This window comes from Anomalospiza imberbis, chromosome 16, assembly GCF_031753505.1.
Source record: "Anomalospiza imberbis isolate Cuckoo-Finch-1a 21T00152 chromosome 16, ASM3175350v1, whole genome shotgun sequence".
Lineage (NCBI taxonomy): Eukaryota > Metazoa > Chordata > Aves > Passeriformes > Viduidae > Anomalospiza > Anomalospiza imberbis.
This window is the reverse complement of record NC_089696.1, coordinates 11,444,513-11,460,449: the sequence shown is the minus strand read 5'-3', so window position 1 is coordinate 11,460,449 and position 15,937 is coordinate 11,444,513. Positions and strand designations below refer to the sequence as shown.

General features: G+C 48.6%; 1 protein-coding gene across 5 annotated transcripts; it reads left to right on the top strand.

The window, feature by feature from the left end:
• Positions 1–12,891: 12,891 nt before the first annotated feature.
• ZFAND2A (zinc finger AN1-type containing 2A) lies at positions 12,892–15,937 on the top strand. 5 transcript variants are annotated; one of them, XM_068207047.1, is made up of 6 exons: positions 12,892–13,048; positions 13,596–13,690; positions 14,413–14,544; positions 14,646–14,797; positions 15,330–15,419; positions 15,844–15,937. In XM_068207047.1, the coding sequence occupies exons 1-6, from the start codon at positions 12,994–12,996 to the stop codon at positions 15,851–15,853; spliced, it is 534 nt and encodes a 177-aa protein (XP_068063148.1). In that variant the 5' UTR covers positions 12,892–12,993; the 3' UTR covers positions 15,854–15,937. The 5 variants fall into 5 exon arrangements, with proteins under 5 accessions (XP_068063148.1, XP_068063147.1, XP_068063146.1 ...); XM_068207046.1 differs by having other exon boundaries at positions 15,330–15,571; positions 15,844–15,885; XM_068207045.1 differs by having other exon boundaries at positions 15,330–15,885.

Below are 15,937 nucleotides of genomic sequence, written 5' to 3'. Positions count from 1 at the left end.
GTAACTCGTGGCACAAGCGGCTTTGAGGGTAGTTACAGGCTTTTCCACTGCACACCATGGCAAGCCTGCTGATATATAGCCCAGGTCTGAGCTCTGCAGCAGAGTGCAAAAGGTTCAAGCGACCTAGTAAAGACGGTGCCAGTACCAGAGAACAAGTCCCTGTAGGCCTTTGGCTGAGCCATTCTCACTGCTTTATTCTCTCACTCCCATCCTAATGTGCTTAACTATAAATGACCCCTTTATTTTTTATATCTCCATTTCATTTTTCCCCTTCTTCCAAGAAAGCAGTAAAAACAGGGAAGCCAAGAAGCAGAGCTCTTATTGTAAAGTGAGTGCTGACACAGAGCAATTCTGGAGACCTTGCAGCTCACTTTGAACATTTGTAACATCACAAGGAGCCTCTGGGCTTCTCCTCTGAGAACCAAGCCCTAATCCTGCTCCCAGGCGCCCAGAAAAAGCCTATTAGGATCACACAGGCAGAGGTGAGCTGCTTGTGGTCTGGAGGCCCTGACATTCTGAGCTTGGCACTATTTTATTTCCAGTTTTGCTGGGTGTTTTATTCCATGCTGTCCAGGGATAGTGGACTGGGGGTGAAGACAACCCAGCTGAGCAGGCCCCCCAAAACACAACCCCCTCTTTTGTGCTCTTTGTCTCCAATATGCAGAAGATGCTCAGCCACCCTGGGCAGAAGGACAACATCTTGCTGTTTATTAGTATAATTTTTAAAGGTGCCTCATTGTATTTATTTGCTGTGTGGTTAAACATTTATTATTTATATTTAATTTTCCCAGATTCAAAGGGGCATCACTAGTGGCTGAGTGTCTGCAGATTCAGTGCAGCTCCTTCACACACTTATTTATGTAACCTTGGCCTCCCCCGAGGGGCTCCCGTTTCACTATGTGCCATCGGCCTCTTAATTGGCCTCACAGATCACGCCTTCTCCTTCGGCTCACCCAGGTCCCTGTGACTCGTAATTTCTAAGATATTAAATGTGCTTGAAACAAAAGAGTTCAGTGAATTAAAGCCAGGAAATTTCCTATCCCTCCTAAACCTCTGCTGCCAGTTCCCTCTCCAGGGCGACGATGGCCAGACTGGGGTCATCACCGTTGGTCTGGAGGGCTCAGGGAAGGACCAGGCTGTGTCCTGGGCAGGGTGTGGACATCCCAGCCATTGCTGTGCCTGGATTTGCACCCAGCTGTGTCTTCTTGATAAGAGCATTTGGCACTAATTAGTCTCCAAGCAGCTGATTAACCCACGGGGACGTATGGAAGCTGTTTCTGCTATAAGATACTACAAGAGAGGCAGGACTCTCCTTGGGACTGCTTTGCACAGCCAGTCCAGCCCCCCTGGATGGACAGTGGGTGGTGGGATGGGGGACACTCATCCTCTGCCTCTGAGCCTCCCCAGAGCCCCCACTCCCAAGCACTGTAGCTTTCACCCAGCTAAAGGTTTGGGTACCAAATTTGTAGGGACAGACAGGCTGGGCCTTGTACAAAGACACAGACTCTGGGCTCTAAAAATGCAATTTCTGGAGACCAGGAACCCTCATTGGCATTTCCTGAGAAGTAAAATCATGTTGAGATGACAGCTTTGGATATTCCTTTTGTGACACACCTTCCTGCCAATGCACCCCAAGCATCTTAGGGGCACATCTGACCTAAAGATACTGCATTTCACTTCCAGCCACCAGCCCTGATGCTTCACAAAAAAATGAAAATGCACTTAAAACTATTAAACTTTATTTTAGACAATACAGATCCTGTAGCAAGGAGTTCCACATGTCAGCACCAAGGCAAAGACATCTGGACAGCCCAGCCACGTGAGGTTTTCAGTAGGGTAACCAAACATCTGGGTGAAGGGGGCTGACAACCCCAGTATATTTTTACCCAGTTGCCAGCTGTTAGAGAAACTTCACTCCCATAGGTAAAGCTATTTCAACATTAATGGTTTTATACCTTCTCCTTAAATATATCACAGGTTATACTTGGAGATGGAGTTTGAGAGTAAACATTGTTATGCTGGAGCTGTCATCTGTGAGTAATCACAGACCTAATTGAAGCTGGCCAGCCTATTAAATAAACATTCTGCATAAATGAGGGAGCAAAGAAATACCTTTTAGTTTGGTAATAGTTGAAATTATGGAAACCAGTACCTGAGTCAGGGACCAGGGAGATGGGGTTGGAGCAGCAGGAGAGCCAGGGAGGGAGGTTTTCCCTAAGCAGCTCACAGCAGTGTGCTGCAAAGCAGCAAGAACCAGAAAGCACCAACAACTAGCTTTAGGAGGGAGAACAAGGAGAGTGCTTCACTGGGGCAGGGTGCTGGCCAGGGCAGGCCTGGATTTTGGGCACTGCAGTCTGGAGGAGTCTGGTTTTGTTGCATCCAGGCAAACATGACTTCCCACCACCTACTGTTACTAGCTGGGCTAAGGCTTGCAAAATTGCCTAATAGAAATCATCCTCCCAGCATCAAATACTGCCTAATCACCCCAATGAAATGGGCAACAACACAATCTTGCAGTGTTTCTTGTGCTCCTTGGGGAACCACTTAATCCTCCCTGTTGTCTGCTAGTTTTTCCTTGTCCTTGAGAATTTCATGCCTAGCAAAGGCTACAGCTTTGGAGAGCTTTCAGCACTTGCTGCTGGGGGCTCTCCTCTTGCTGCAGTGCCAGGGTGGCACAGGGACATCCCAGGCTGTGCTCTGGGGCTTGTACTGCAGAGCAGGCAAATCTTCACCCCAGTGAATGTGGCAGCATCCTGCCCCTCCTGCCCTCTCGCCAGATGTTGCGCAGCTGTGTGCGAGCGGCGCTGCCTCTCTGGGAGGTGATGAGAAGAGGGTGATGCACTGAAGTGACATGCTCAATTTCCCTCAAAGATGGTGCAGCCACAAGAACATTTCTCCTGCTGATGGCGTCCATGTGTCTCTCCCTTTTCATTGGAGCTATGTGACACACCGGGATGTGGAAGGTGTGTGCGCCTTCTGTCTCCCGAGCCACCCCTGCCTTCCTGGGGAGGACGAGGTGCCCGGCCTGCCGTGGTTAGTTTAAGAAAAACACTCTCCCAGTGATCAGTGCCTGTATGAAGTAGATGTATGGTTTCAATTCTGTCCTTGAGCCATGGATCATTTAATGTTGTCAACACATATACATCCTTCTCAAACATCCCACTGAGAATTTCTAGGGACTGTAGACAGCTTAAAGCTAGCGTTACAGCAGCAGCAGCTTCATATTTGCTTTCAGACCCACGTGCATTTTTTAATACTAAAGCTTGCATAAATGCTGCTGAATTTCTAAGCAACTTCTTCAAAGGGGCAGAGGCACACTAGCAGGAGAGAGCCGGTGGTGGAGCAGAAACAAGGCTTGGTGTTGGCTTATGGTTTCCCAGCAGCCGCTCAGAGATGATGTTTGAGGAGCCCTGAAGAAGGGCTGGGTTGGGACCTCCCAGCTCGGTGTGTGCTTGAGCATGTTTTCTTCCTGACCATCGGGGCACTTGGCATGCGCTGCCAAGCAGCCACTGCTGCTGCCTGCATCAAAAACGTTTTAGTGATGCACTTATTTCACCAGGGAGGCTTGCACTGACATCCTGCTTTGAAAAAAAAAAAAAGGAGGATATGGCTCTGCCACCTTTTTTTTTGTTTCTGGTGCGTGAGGTCTGGATGTGCCTAGCACAGCGAGGTGCTACATGCAATGACGATACCCTGCCAGGTGAAGGGTACATCACAGGGCTATAAAAGGGAAGACAAGGTGGTTCCTCCCTCTAAGAGAAGGATCTCCCGGTCTTTCCCAGCTGGTGGAAATGGAGTTGCAGCTGGGTAAGAAACAGTATCTTCTGGTTTTGGGTGTTGCAGTCTCTCTGTGATGTCCCTCTGAGGTGTGCTGCTGTTGCATGGGAAGGACATCAAGCTCTGGCTGGGATGCCCATCACCCCAGCCTCAGTTTCCCCTGGGTAAAGGGCAGTGACCACCTCAGGGAGAAGGTCACTCTCCTCTTTTTAGCTGCCAGCTGCTCTCTTGGGTGCTGAGGGAAGAGATCAATGTCTGCTGGCTGGAGTGGGAGAACAGAAGGCTGTGGGTTTGCTGGAGAACCTCCACCAGGCTTCTCCTGAGAGGTACAGATGAACCTGGCTATCCAAAGGCTCCTTTGCCTTTGGAAATGCAGCTGGGCTGTGGGTGATGATGGCCCCCTGTGCACCCAGCATCCGGGGTTGGGGCTGCAGGGCTCTGCTGCAGTCATGGGAGGCAGCTCCTTCCTCCTTCCCCTGAGAAAGGGCATTTCTGGGGGAGACACCAACCTGAGGCACTGCCCTGGGCTGAGGGAGTTGTCACCTCTCCACCCACCCCCCCCACCACTGACACAGGGCCCTGCACAGTGCTACCTCCAAAGCACCTGGTCAGCTAAACTCCATTTACTGTGTCTTTATTTATTATATTGGAGCCCAGGGTAATTACTTTATAACTCTGAACATTAAACATCATTTGTCTTGTTCCAGTAGGTCCAAATCTTTATGAATTTTATCTGATGCTTGCTCCCTTCAATTATCTGTCATCAGAAAAAGTTTACTGCTGCTGCAAAAATATCAATTTGCCAGAGGTTGCAATACATTTACTCCCCACCTCTGTAATTTACAAACTTACATTCTATGATTAGAAAGAAAAATGGCTAATAGAAGAAATATTCATGCAAAATCGATACTGAATAAGATGCTGCCACCTTTTGGCTTAACCTAATTCTACATCTGGGCCAAATTCATCCCTGGTGTAACTGCTTTCCTGGGAGAGTGGCTACAGCTGCCCAGGAGCTGGCTGTGAGGGATGGAACAGGATGGGGAGATGAAGCACGATCCCAGGGGCTCAGCCTCTGATTGTGAACGGGGTATGGGGAGCTGAGGTTGTGTGGTTTGCAGGGTCTGGTAAGAGGATATTTCCCATAGCGGTGTGTCTGTAACAGAAGTTCCCTTCCTGCATACCCAGAGCCACAGTGGAGGTTCCTGGCAGGTTTTTCTGTCCCTCCAGCCATCCAGGAGACTGTTCTTGGAGCTATATCCTGGACACAAGGACCAGTCCTGGGCTATGGACTCGTGTCCCTGCTGACATTCTGGGAAAGGGGGACTGGGATGTGATGAGGCTCAGCACACGGCTGAAGCTGTTTAACCAAGCTCTGAACTGGTGTGACGGTTCGTCTGAGCCTGCAGGCAGCCTGCACCCTGCCTGACAGTGTGCAACACAGCAGGACTGGCAGCACTGTCAGTCCTGGGAGCTCCTGAATGCACTTATTCTTCAATGACATGTCACTGCAACGGGCCGTGGAGCCCGAGTGCTGCTGTGCTTTCAAAAGAAAACAAACCAGCGTTTAATTTTCATAGCAAAGATATTCCAAAGTGCTAAGTGCTACAGCGGAGCAATTGCAATGCTGCTCTGTCTCCTTGCCCAATGACACAGGGGTTTTTCAGCTGAATACCTGCAAGCACGTGATTAAAAGCTCTTAGGATTCTGCCGTTGTGGGATTTCCAGCAGAACTTGCTATTTCTCTCATATCTTGCCCCTTTGTTTCCCCGAGTTCAGGGCAGAGTCTGAATCCGGTAATTGCCACCTGGATTTGCTTTGCTGTCTTCCCAAGGAACTTGTTTGAATAAATTGAATTGGCAATGTATTGTTCAGGCAGAAAGCATTGTGTCAGAAATAATGTAGGTATTTCCAGGCACTCTATTACTGTTCTGAGCACACTGCCGGGGACAGCGAACCCAGGCAGGAGAGCTCCCTTTGAGCTGCTCCCTCTGCTTCCTCTTCCGAAAGAAGCACGGGGTTTTTTGGCTGGTTGCTCCGTGCTCTAAAGCAAGAGGAGAGGGAGCTGTTGGAGCTTCCTCTGCACATACAAAACCCCTCATCCATTGGGGAATTTTCATTTAATATATCCCTATGGCTTGCACTTGTGTTTCCTTCGCTAAAGCAGACTTGGGTGCAGCAGTCACCTTGTTTTCCATGGACCACCTGAGCAGTCAGTGGCACAGATGCCAGCATTAGATTTGTGTCAGCAGAGCTCAGGGCAGTTTGGTGGGGACAGACAGCCCCTGGGGGTGAAACCCCCTGAGAAGAACAGGGTATTAAGCTGCAGGGCTTTGCTGAAAGATCCCAAGAACAGGGTTAGACTGAGGAAACTCAGCATTTGGGAGCTCAGGAGCCTAATCAAGGCACTAACCAGGTGCTGGGCAAGTTCCTTGGATTTAGGGCTGCACTGGTGCTTCTAAGATGGAGGTAATCTGAATATGTCGAAGTATGGAGTTTAAAGTTCCTCAGGGATATAGGCTCGCCTGAATCCCTCCTAGCATGTCACAATAATATTAAATATTTGATATTTCAAGGAAAAGATACTGGTGCACATCTTTCCCTTTTTCACTGACTTACAGGCATGGCTTAGTGCTGGGTTAATGGCTGGACCTGATGAGCTTAAAGGTCTTTGCCAACCCAAAGAATACTACGATTTGATGACCAAGCTCTGTGTGAGAAACGAGCTCTCCTGCCTGCAGGTCCCTGGGGGGTGGGGGCACAGCCAGTGTGCACCACCAGGTCAGACACACCATCCAGGCACAACCATCACTGTGACACTGACATCTCTCCCAGTGCCAGCAGGGACAGGAGCCCGGGACCCCCCTGAGGAGAGCTGGAGCCGGTGGGAGATGGCACCACAACTCTGCAAACCTTGTGCCTGCACCGTCAGGTGACCAAATTCCTCAGGAGATGCAGGGGGCTCTCACAGGTGAGTGGTCTCACCCCTGTTCCGTGGCACAGGGCACCACCTCCTTCCTCAACAGGGTCTTACAGAAGGGAGGGCTGCCCAATTATTTTGCCCCCCAACATTTCAGGGGGAGGATCTCAGCAGCCTGCCAGGTGAGCGGGGTCCTGCAGCAGCTGCGTGGCCGCAGAGGTGACCCCGCCGTGCGGGTTAGCAGGGACATGGTGCCACCTCGTGGCACGCGGCTCCGAGTGTCACACGTCCCTGTCCTTGTGGGATGGACATCTTCCCAATGGGAGCATCACCTTGTGGGTGCTCCACCACCCCCCAGGGCTGCTGGTGCCTCCAAGGTGGTGGCTGCACCGCGGGCTGGAAAAGGCCACCAGTAAATGGGTGGCTGGGACGGATGGGTGGGGGAAAACAAGTAGAAGAGCCAAAATTCTTCTCCTATCGCCTAATGCCAGTATCACCTGCAGAGTGGGTATGACCCACATCAGAGTCATCGCTTCTGGAGATGATTTCTTAAGGCTGTCTGCCCACTATGGGATTCATGACCCAAGGGGTCCTTCTCCCTGTCCTGCTGTTCCCCCTGGATCTTCCTTTTCCTTTTGGCTCCCAAGCTCTGCCAGGAACCCCCTGCATATCCTCCCCTGCTGACCTGCAGAAGACCCACTCATCTGTACCAAAAATGGGTTTGGTCCTCTCCTGTGCTGACAGCATAAACCAAACTCCACTTATGAGAGTTCAGATTTTGTTCTTAGTGCTACAAAACAGGAAGAAAGATGGCTTTATTTATCTAGATAAAAATAAGAATATTAAAGACAATGCTGAGGTATGGCACTGTTACTAAATAATCATCAGCTGAAATACTTAAGGAATAGAATCTTGGTTTTTAGTGAAATACTTTAATTCAGAACCAGCAATGGAATGAATAAGGAGTATTTGGGGTCTAACTTCCCTTGCTAATTGATGCCATCATGGTAGTGCCAGGAAATCTGGGGCTCAGTAGTGCTGGACTGGGTTCTGTCATGCTGTTTGCGGTATGGACTCAACAAAAAGACAATTGTTATTCCAGGAAATCTGCTATGGAGATCACAAATATTTTTCTGCTAAGTAAGACATTAGAGTTTGATCACTGACCAGAAATCAACTGATAAGGGATTTATTTTCCCTCTACTTTTAGAAAGGCTGTTGCAATGATTTCCCACCCTTTGAGACAGCCTTTTCAGAGGTACCCTCCACACCCATCCCACTGCCAGCTTGACTGCTCTCTGTGCCCTTTCCTTTTGGGTTGGGGCACTCCCAAACAGCAAAGCAAATGGATTAATTCTGCTGATTTTTTTTTCCTCCTGTACAGATCCGTCCTGGGTGCTCTAAAAGGGGGTTGGAGACATAGTGGGGATCAGAGTCAGTGGTAGATATGGTGGGGTTTACCTCTAAAACACCAAATATGAGATTTTCCCCAGAGGGCCAAGAGCTGGAACCAGGAGCATTTTGTCTCAGAAGTTCAGCCAACAAAGCCAAGGTTTTTTTTTTTTTTTTCCATATAACCCAAGGAGATGATATAACATTCTTTACAGGCATATATCACCAAAAATTAGCCATCAGAGGTGGTCCTCCCTAGTTTATTTTGTTATTTAGGAAGAGGCTTTTAAAAAGAGACTGTTGTACTGAAGAAGTGAGCTCCTGCTGGTACAATGGTATCTGTGTAAATCTGGCAGCAGAATGGGGGCTGCCGATGAGCCTTTAGGCGCTTAGCAAGGATTTTCCAAGGAGCCTAAGGGCTGATACACACTTGAAACTCAATGGGATTTAGGTGCCCACATGCAGTAGGCTGCTTGGAAAATCCCAGCCTTTGAAGTTAAAGTAGGCACTGATTAAAAAAAAAAAAAAGGCTAAAACCCCTTAAAATAATAAATGTCAGACTAATGCCACCATGATGGCAGTGGGTGCTCTGAGCTGTGCACCCAAAACAAGGCAGTGGGAGGTGGCCATCAAAGGCAACCAAGAGCATGAAAAGCTCCATCCCTGGTGTCTCCTACTCCTTCAGGAATTACAGTAGGGTTTCTCCACATCATTTCCCTTTCTGATGGATGCCTCCCTGTGTGGGAGTGACCCAGGACATTTGGCTGGGGACATACAATGTGTGAGGAAAACATTAAAAATGCTTTTTTTTGTTTTGTTTTGTTTTGTTGTTTTGTTTTTTTTTTTTGGGAGAGGAATCTTAGGGCATTAAAAGTTGGAGAACTCATCTTCATTATTTCTCTTTAAAGTTAGTTATGAATTGAGAATGGCTCTGCTCATATTTCTCTTTTATTTGCTATTTCCCCAGGCTAAAGTGTTGTCTATTTATCTTAGAGATTAGGTTACTTTTTATGGGGTTCCTGCTATTATATTTCACCTCTAACTTTGTTACTTTGTGTTTGCTATTAAATTACGTTGAATAAAATGAGCGGCTGAAGGACATTTTTCAGCTCCATCCTGAAATGAGGTTCTTAATCCTGTTTCTGGACCTGCCCCTGTAGCCCAGCCCACAGGGACAGAATCAGGTAGGTAAGAAGGGCAGCAGGGGAGTGTTTGCATCAACCACGGGCTCTGCAGGATGAAGCTGCAGCAGAGTCGTGCCTGTAACGCCAGTCGCTTCATGTACAGTGATTTTGGAGGCATCTCTTTAGAAGCAGGTTCTAATAATATTGACATCATCACAAGATAAGATCCAGGACTAGTTAAATCACAGCCTCGCAACTCAGTGCTCCTTTGAGGATTAGAAGAAGTCGCTGAGCTGTCACTCTAAAGCTGATCATGGACTTGTTTAACTATGTCATCCCATAAGACAGCCCTTTCAATTATGTCAACCTGTCTGCTCTCCCTAGACTCTAATTTTAGAGCAGCAGTAGCTAATATTCTTGGAAAACTGATCCACCTCCACAGATTTCTCCTCTGTCTGCTGCTGTTAACAGAGTATCCTGTGGGGAGATCGGACTGCTTTCCTTCCCCTCCTGTAATAAACCTAATAAAAATAGGTACCATTAGGTTCCTTTGTGTGTGGTCTCTTTAAGACACTTATCTGAGCTGTGTAATGGAGATGTCATGTCTCCTCCACAGAGGGATCAGGCAGCATCACAGGGTCATTGCAATAAAAATAAAATCCAGTTTTAAGAGCCTGGTATGAAATTATGAGCTGAAAAGCAGAACATTGGGGTTGGAGTTCAGAGACCTGGAAAAGGCAAATGAGAGCTGGAGTCACCCGAATGTTAATGCCAAAGCACTGGCTCTGCAGCTGGAGCAACAAGCAGGATGCAGGAGGACTGCAGGCAACGAGGTGGCCTTGGGGACACCAGGGACAGGGGACTCATCTGTGTCTTCTGGATGGCGTTGGGAGGAGTTTGGGGCACACAGGGCAGAGAGGAGGTGGATGGGTGGACCTGGCTGTCTTGGCCATGGGCATCGCTGCGCTGTGCTGTCATAACCCTGGTGCTGGAAAGGGGACAGAACCTCCCCTGAAAGATAGGATGGAAACACATCCCTACTCCCCACTCATGCTGTGCCTGCAGCTGGCAGTGATGCTGGACAGTTGTTCCCCTGCTGTGCCATGAATGTCCTCTTCTGAAGAGTTTCATCCCTCCTTTAGGATGCAGTGCGGGTCCTAAGGCAGAGCAGGCTGGTGTGGTGGGGTGGACAGTGATGTTTAACACCCTGACAAGAGGCAATCCCATGGACTGGAGGGAGAGGAAGGGAACGACAAAGAGAAGAGCGCGGGACATGGGGAAAAGCAATAGGCCTCCTCCCATAAAAACTAGAAAGGAAGTAGAAGGGATGGATGGGGAAAGAGGAGGCAGAGAGTCCATGCAGATGCAAGGGAGGGAGGGGATCACCATCCATCCCACCCAGTGTCACCATTCTGGTGGCAAAGGGGCCAGGCCTTCCCTTTGCAGATCAGTTACATAAAACCAACACTCCACAGGCAGCCAGGGAATGGTGCCTCCCCCAGACTCCAGCAAGTTAGATACACATAGCTTTCCTTTCACAAATCCATGTTGGTTGCCCCTAATCAAATTCTGCTTCTCAAGCAATTTCCCTTGCTAATTCCTCCCGAATCAGTCCTAACCCACCTATCCCCTTCGTCACTAAGCTAGCCAGCCTCTAATCACACAGTGCACTGTGTGATCCTTTCCCAAGTAATACAGGGTTCGGCACTTTCTTCTGGCTCTCAGCAGCCTAACCTGTCAGGAGCAACCTTCTAAAAATATCACTAAAGACCTCAGCTAATTTCTAATCCTTGTTTCTATTAAGATGCCTGCCTGTACTATGTGGTTTTCCAGACTTGGGATTTACAGTCTTCGTTAAGAGCATCTAATCTGCGCAGAGCCATTTCTGTTGTTATCCACAAGCAAACTCCTCCCTTCTCCACCATAAAACATGATCCCTTTGGCAGCAGCACTCCGTGGCAGGGCACTCTCACCCAGCCAGGGAAGACACCAACCTCTTCCTCTCTGCTTAGCTCACCCCACTGTTTTTTGGCAAGCTTTCCTGGGGAGATCATGGGGATCCCACTCCTCTCAAGCAGTGGGTAGGTGCTTTGTAGGGGAAAAAAAAAAAAAAAATCAGCCTTCAAGCTCAGCAGGTCATGTGGGCTTTTTGCACCTCCCAAGATTGTGAGTTGTACAAGGAAGCTGATGCATAATAGAGCCAAGTTCATGAAGTACCTTGGATAACTTGACTTTCTCTTACTATTTGCATTTGGGTATTTTCTGCTGTTTCCTCTTCCATTTTAAAATTCACCTGTCCCAAACTGCCAGAACCAACCAAGTCGGAAGAACAAAAGAAATGGGGGAGAGTGCCATACTCTGGCTGTCCCCTGCCCAGGGTGTCCCAGGGCAGGCTTTGGGTGTTCCCAGCATGGATGTGGCACAGCTGCCACAAGACCCCAGGCAGCAAACCCCACAGTGGGGGAGGTGAAATCAGTTTACCCTCCACAAACCTGTGGCAGAATGCAGTGCTCTGTCAGCTCAGCTGTTCTGTGGAGTAAGGGTATACACAAGGAGATTTGGTAATTTTATGGGTTTAGGAGAGAAAATTAACTGAAGAGGGGCAGAGTGCCTGGCTGATGACATGGTATCATTGAGTCCAGCAGGACTGTGCTGTTGGGAAGTGCTCCAAGTGGGCTGGCTGCAAGCTGGCACCCACAGCAGGAGTCACATGAGTGCCACACTGGTGGGTGACGTGGAAGGTGGAGGAGTGGCACATGCCACTCCTGGAGTTCAACAGCACAGAGCGGCCTGTGCACGCAGTCAGCACAGGCAATCCCAAAGCTCCCCTTTGACCCCATGGCTCCACTCCGTGTCTGAGTCACACACCACAGCACAGTCAGGTGTTTTCCGGGGAGAGCAGGGGCAGAACAACACTTTGTCATTTCTCAATCCTGTAATCAACAGCCCTGCTCTGCTCTGCATGAAGCCAGCATTGCCACGCACCTCCAAAGATCCACACTTCTAAAATACACCTTGATCTCAAGGTGCCTTGTCAAAGCAAGACAAGCATTTAAAATAGAGACCAACGGGGAAAGTTCCTGGTCTCCATTACCAACACCTGCCACCTCCACCCCGAACTCACCTCCTTGCCCTGTTGCCCCAAGTCTTTTCTCACCCCAGTGCCTATCTCCATCCTTATTCTTATTTCCATCCTTATCCCCATCCCCATTCCCCATTCCCATTTCCCTTCCCCATTCCCCATTTCCCACTCCCATCCCCATTTCCCTTCCTCCTTTCCCTTTCCCATTTCCCTTCCCTATTCCCCATTTCCCACTCCCACCCCCATTCCCCATTTCCTACTCCCATCCCCGTTTCCCTTTCCCATCCCCATTTCCCTTTCCCATTCCACGTTCCCATTCTCATTCCCCATTTCCCTTTCCCATTTCTCATTCCCATTTCCCATTCCACGTTCTCATTTCCCTTTCCCACTTCCCATTCTCATTCCCATTTTCCCATTCCCCACTCCCATTCCTAAGCCCCGCCCCCGGCCGTGACTCAGCCGCCCCCCGGCCTCCCATTGGCCCCGCCCGCGCACGCGCGGCGAGCGGCGGGGGCGGTGGGGCCCGCCATTGGCTGCGGCGGCAGTGACGTCGCGGGGCGGTGGCGCGGCGGGAGCGTGACTCAGCACGTGGCCGCGCTGACTCAGCGCCCCGAGCCGATAAAGGCGCGGCGGCCGCGCCCTGCCCGCAGCTCGGCTCTTTGTCGCTGTCCCCGCGGCCAGCCGGGGCCCCGTGTGCCATGGAGCTGCCGTGGCTGGGCGAGCACTGCTCCGAGCGCACCTGCAAACAGCTCGGTAAGTGCGGGCTCGGCCCGAGCCCCGAGCAGCGCCCGCCCCGGCGGACTCGTCACGGAGGGTACCGCGTGTGCTGGGGGCCGGTGCTGTCCCCCGAGCCTGTCCGGGGCTGCTGGGGGTAGTGGCAGACACCAGTGCTGCTGCTGTGGTCTCCTCTCAGTAGAGCTAGGGAAAGAGTGATAGCTGTTGTTCTGTACGTGTCAAATTGTTAAGGAATGGCTTTTCAAGATTAAAATAATTCCTGAAACTGGGCTTTGCGTTTGTACTTCAGCTCTCAGCTCTTGACTAATTGCTCACTAAGGTTTCTGCATTCGAGGAGTTCCTGAGGTGCTTATGTCTTGTGTTTGTCTTATGTTACAGATAAAAAGAGAAAAACTTACCACTCCTGCTCTTTTAATATTTGTGAAGAACGATCTAATATCTAGAGAGATAATTGGACTGTGACTCGACAAAAACTGCTTTAGAATTATTTGTAGACTTCTGTGAGTACTCTTAGAGTTGTTAGTTTTCTTCCATAAAAATGTTCTCTTTTTTATTCTTCTCCCAGATTTCCTTCCTCTGAAATGTGATGCATGTGGGGAAGTCTTCTGTAAAGATCACATCCGTTACGATGACCACAAGTGCAGCTCTGCCTACAAGAAAGTGAGTTCTGTATGATGTGTCATCATTCACCCTGCAGAATTCAATTGAGTTATGCTAAGTCACTGAATTGCTAAGTCATTTATAAGGGCTGCTCTGAAACTTCACCTGTGGTTTCAATAAAAGTGGATGGGAGAACCTCAAGATGCAAGTTAATGATACATCTGGATTTCAAATGTATAGAAACATGACATTTCAGAGGTCTGAATTGCTGGATTCTGTTTTTTTTTTCACTTACAATGCATTTTCCCAGAGAGGAGTGCTTTATATTTCAAATAATGTATTGTGGACTAAAATTTTCTGGGGTCCAAGTCCTGTAAGTTGAAGAACAACAAACATGAAACCATAGAAGAAATAAATAGAACAAGTGGGTCCAAACTTTGATCTCTGGCCTGTATTTGGGCTTTGAAGTATTCAAAGGCTGTAATCCCAGAAAAGCCAAAAGGATATTTAAAGTCAACTTAGCAAATACATTGCTACAAATTGGTTTGGCAAAGCATTTCTGTGTGGTTTTTGGACAGGGATTTGCAGTTACTGTCGTGAAGTGTATCTTTAAAAGCATTAGCAAATGGGAACATGAAACATTTAGGAATATATTTATATTATCTATGGGTAAGAGAAGGGGAAGGACACAAAATAGGGTTGGACTTGATTATCTTAGAGGTCTTTTTCAGTCTACACAGTTCTTTAATTCTGTGATGCTGACCTGTGCTCTGTGTTCTTAGAATGTGCAGGTCCCAGTGTGTCCCCTCTGTAACACTCCTATCCCAGTGCAGAAGGGAGAAATCCCAGATATTGTGGTTGGAGCCCACATAGATAAGGACTGCAAATACAATCCAGCACAGCAAAAGCAGAAGGTAAGAAAACTGCTGAAGTCTAAGCTGCCTTCCTGTGCTGTCAGCTTGGTCATGGCTCACAGAAAGCAAACATGGCCAATTTCCTGTCCTCCCTTACTCAGATCTTCACAAACAAATGCACCAAGCCAGGCTGCAAAAGAAAAGAGATGATGAAGGTGGTTTGTGAACAGTGTGGTGGCAGCTTCTGCATAAAACATCGGCATCCTCTGGATCACGACTGCAGAGGGAGCAGCCAGCCCATCTCCAAGGCAGGGTGAGCTGGACTGGGGATACTTCAGCTCAAGAGGAGATCTCAGGGCTGGTATCAAGGGTTGGTGGGGGAGCTTGGACTGACAGGGAATTCTGGAAACTCCTGGTCATGTCAATGAAATAGCCATGATTTCCTTTTGTGTCTCAGGCTGAATTTCTGCAATGTCAGCCTTAATTTCTGAGCCAAGAGAAAAAGGTTGTCAAATGTTTTCCTGATTTTTCAAGCTTACCTGTGTCAGGATCTCCTAATTGAGAACAGCCACTGGCCAAGTCAAGCACCCTTTAGGGTCTAGGTCCACTTACTGGAATCCTAAAGCTCTGTCCAGCACCTTAAAGTAACCAAGAATAATCAATTCCCTGACAAACCAAGTTTGAACTTTATGTTAATTAAAAATGTCTTTTGCAGGCAGACATTCCTTGACTGTTGTGTGCAGTAGGACTGTGAGATTTGTGTGACAGATGCAGATGATTAAACTGGCTGGAAGAGTGAAAATACAGAGTGCCCAGCTGCTGAGCCTGGTTGTGTTTGTTTGTAGATATGCAGCTCTGATGAGAGCATCTCATCCCACCTTCAAGTCCCCGGGAGCAATTGGAGTGCCATCTAATGGGAATCGTCAGCACAACAGGTATCAGCTGCACGAGGAGAAAAGACAAACTAAAACCAGGCTGGTGTCCACACGGTGTGGCAGTGCCACTGTCACACCTCTAAGTGCTCTGGATCTGGTGGGTGACCTGTAAATGGTGTTGGGAGTGCAGTAGAGGGGCTCTGACAGCACAGGTAAATCCCTGCTTCTCTACAATGGAGTGATTAAAGTGGCCTCATAGATAAAAGCATTAAGACATCAGATTGTATCTGCAGGTTGGTCTCCCACCTGTTCAGTGGGTTTGGCCAAGTTCTGGGAAAATGGTGTGTCATCAGACTGAGGAAAACACAGCAAGCACCTGAATTAAAATAAATGGCCCAAGCCCTTCCCTGGCATGTTGTAGCTCCATGTGACTGAAAGTTCCAGTTGTGCAACCCTTACAGTGCATTCTTATTATGTCTTACAGGTGCAGATAGTAGAGGCTCTTCACATCTGGATCAAATCTTTATTTTAAAGTAAATATTTTTCCCTGTCTCTTTAAATTTCTATGCAATTAACTT

Bases quoted from the DNA above. Each gene is read 5' to 3' on its own strand.
- ZFAND2A (XM_068207046.1), top strand. From the start codon at position 12,994: ATGGAGCTGCCGTGGCTGGGCGAGCACTGCTCCGAGCGCACCTGCAAA. The intron at 13,691-14,412 runs GTGAGTTCTGTA...CTGTGTTCTTAG, and splicing joins GCAGCTCTGCCTACAAGAAA to AATGTGCAGGTCCCAGTGTG. The intron at 14,545-14,645 runs GTAAGAAAACTG...TCCCTTACTCAG, and splicing joins CAGCACAGCAAAAGCAGAAG to ATCTTCACAAACAAATGCAC.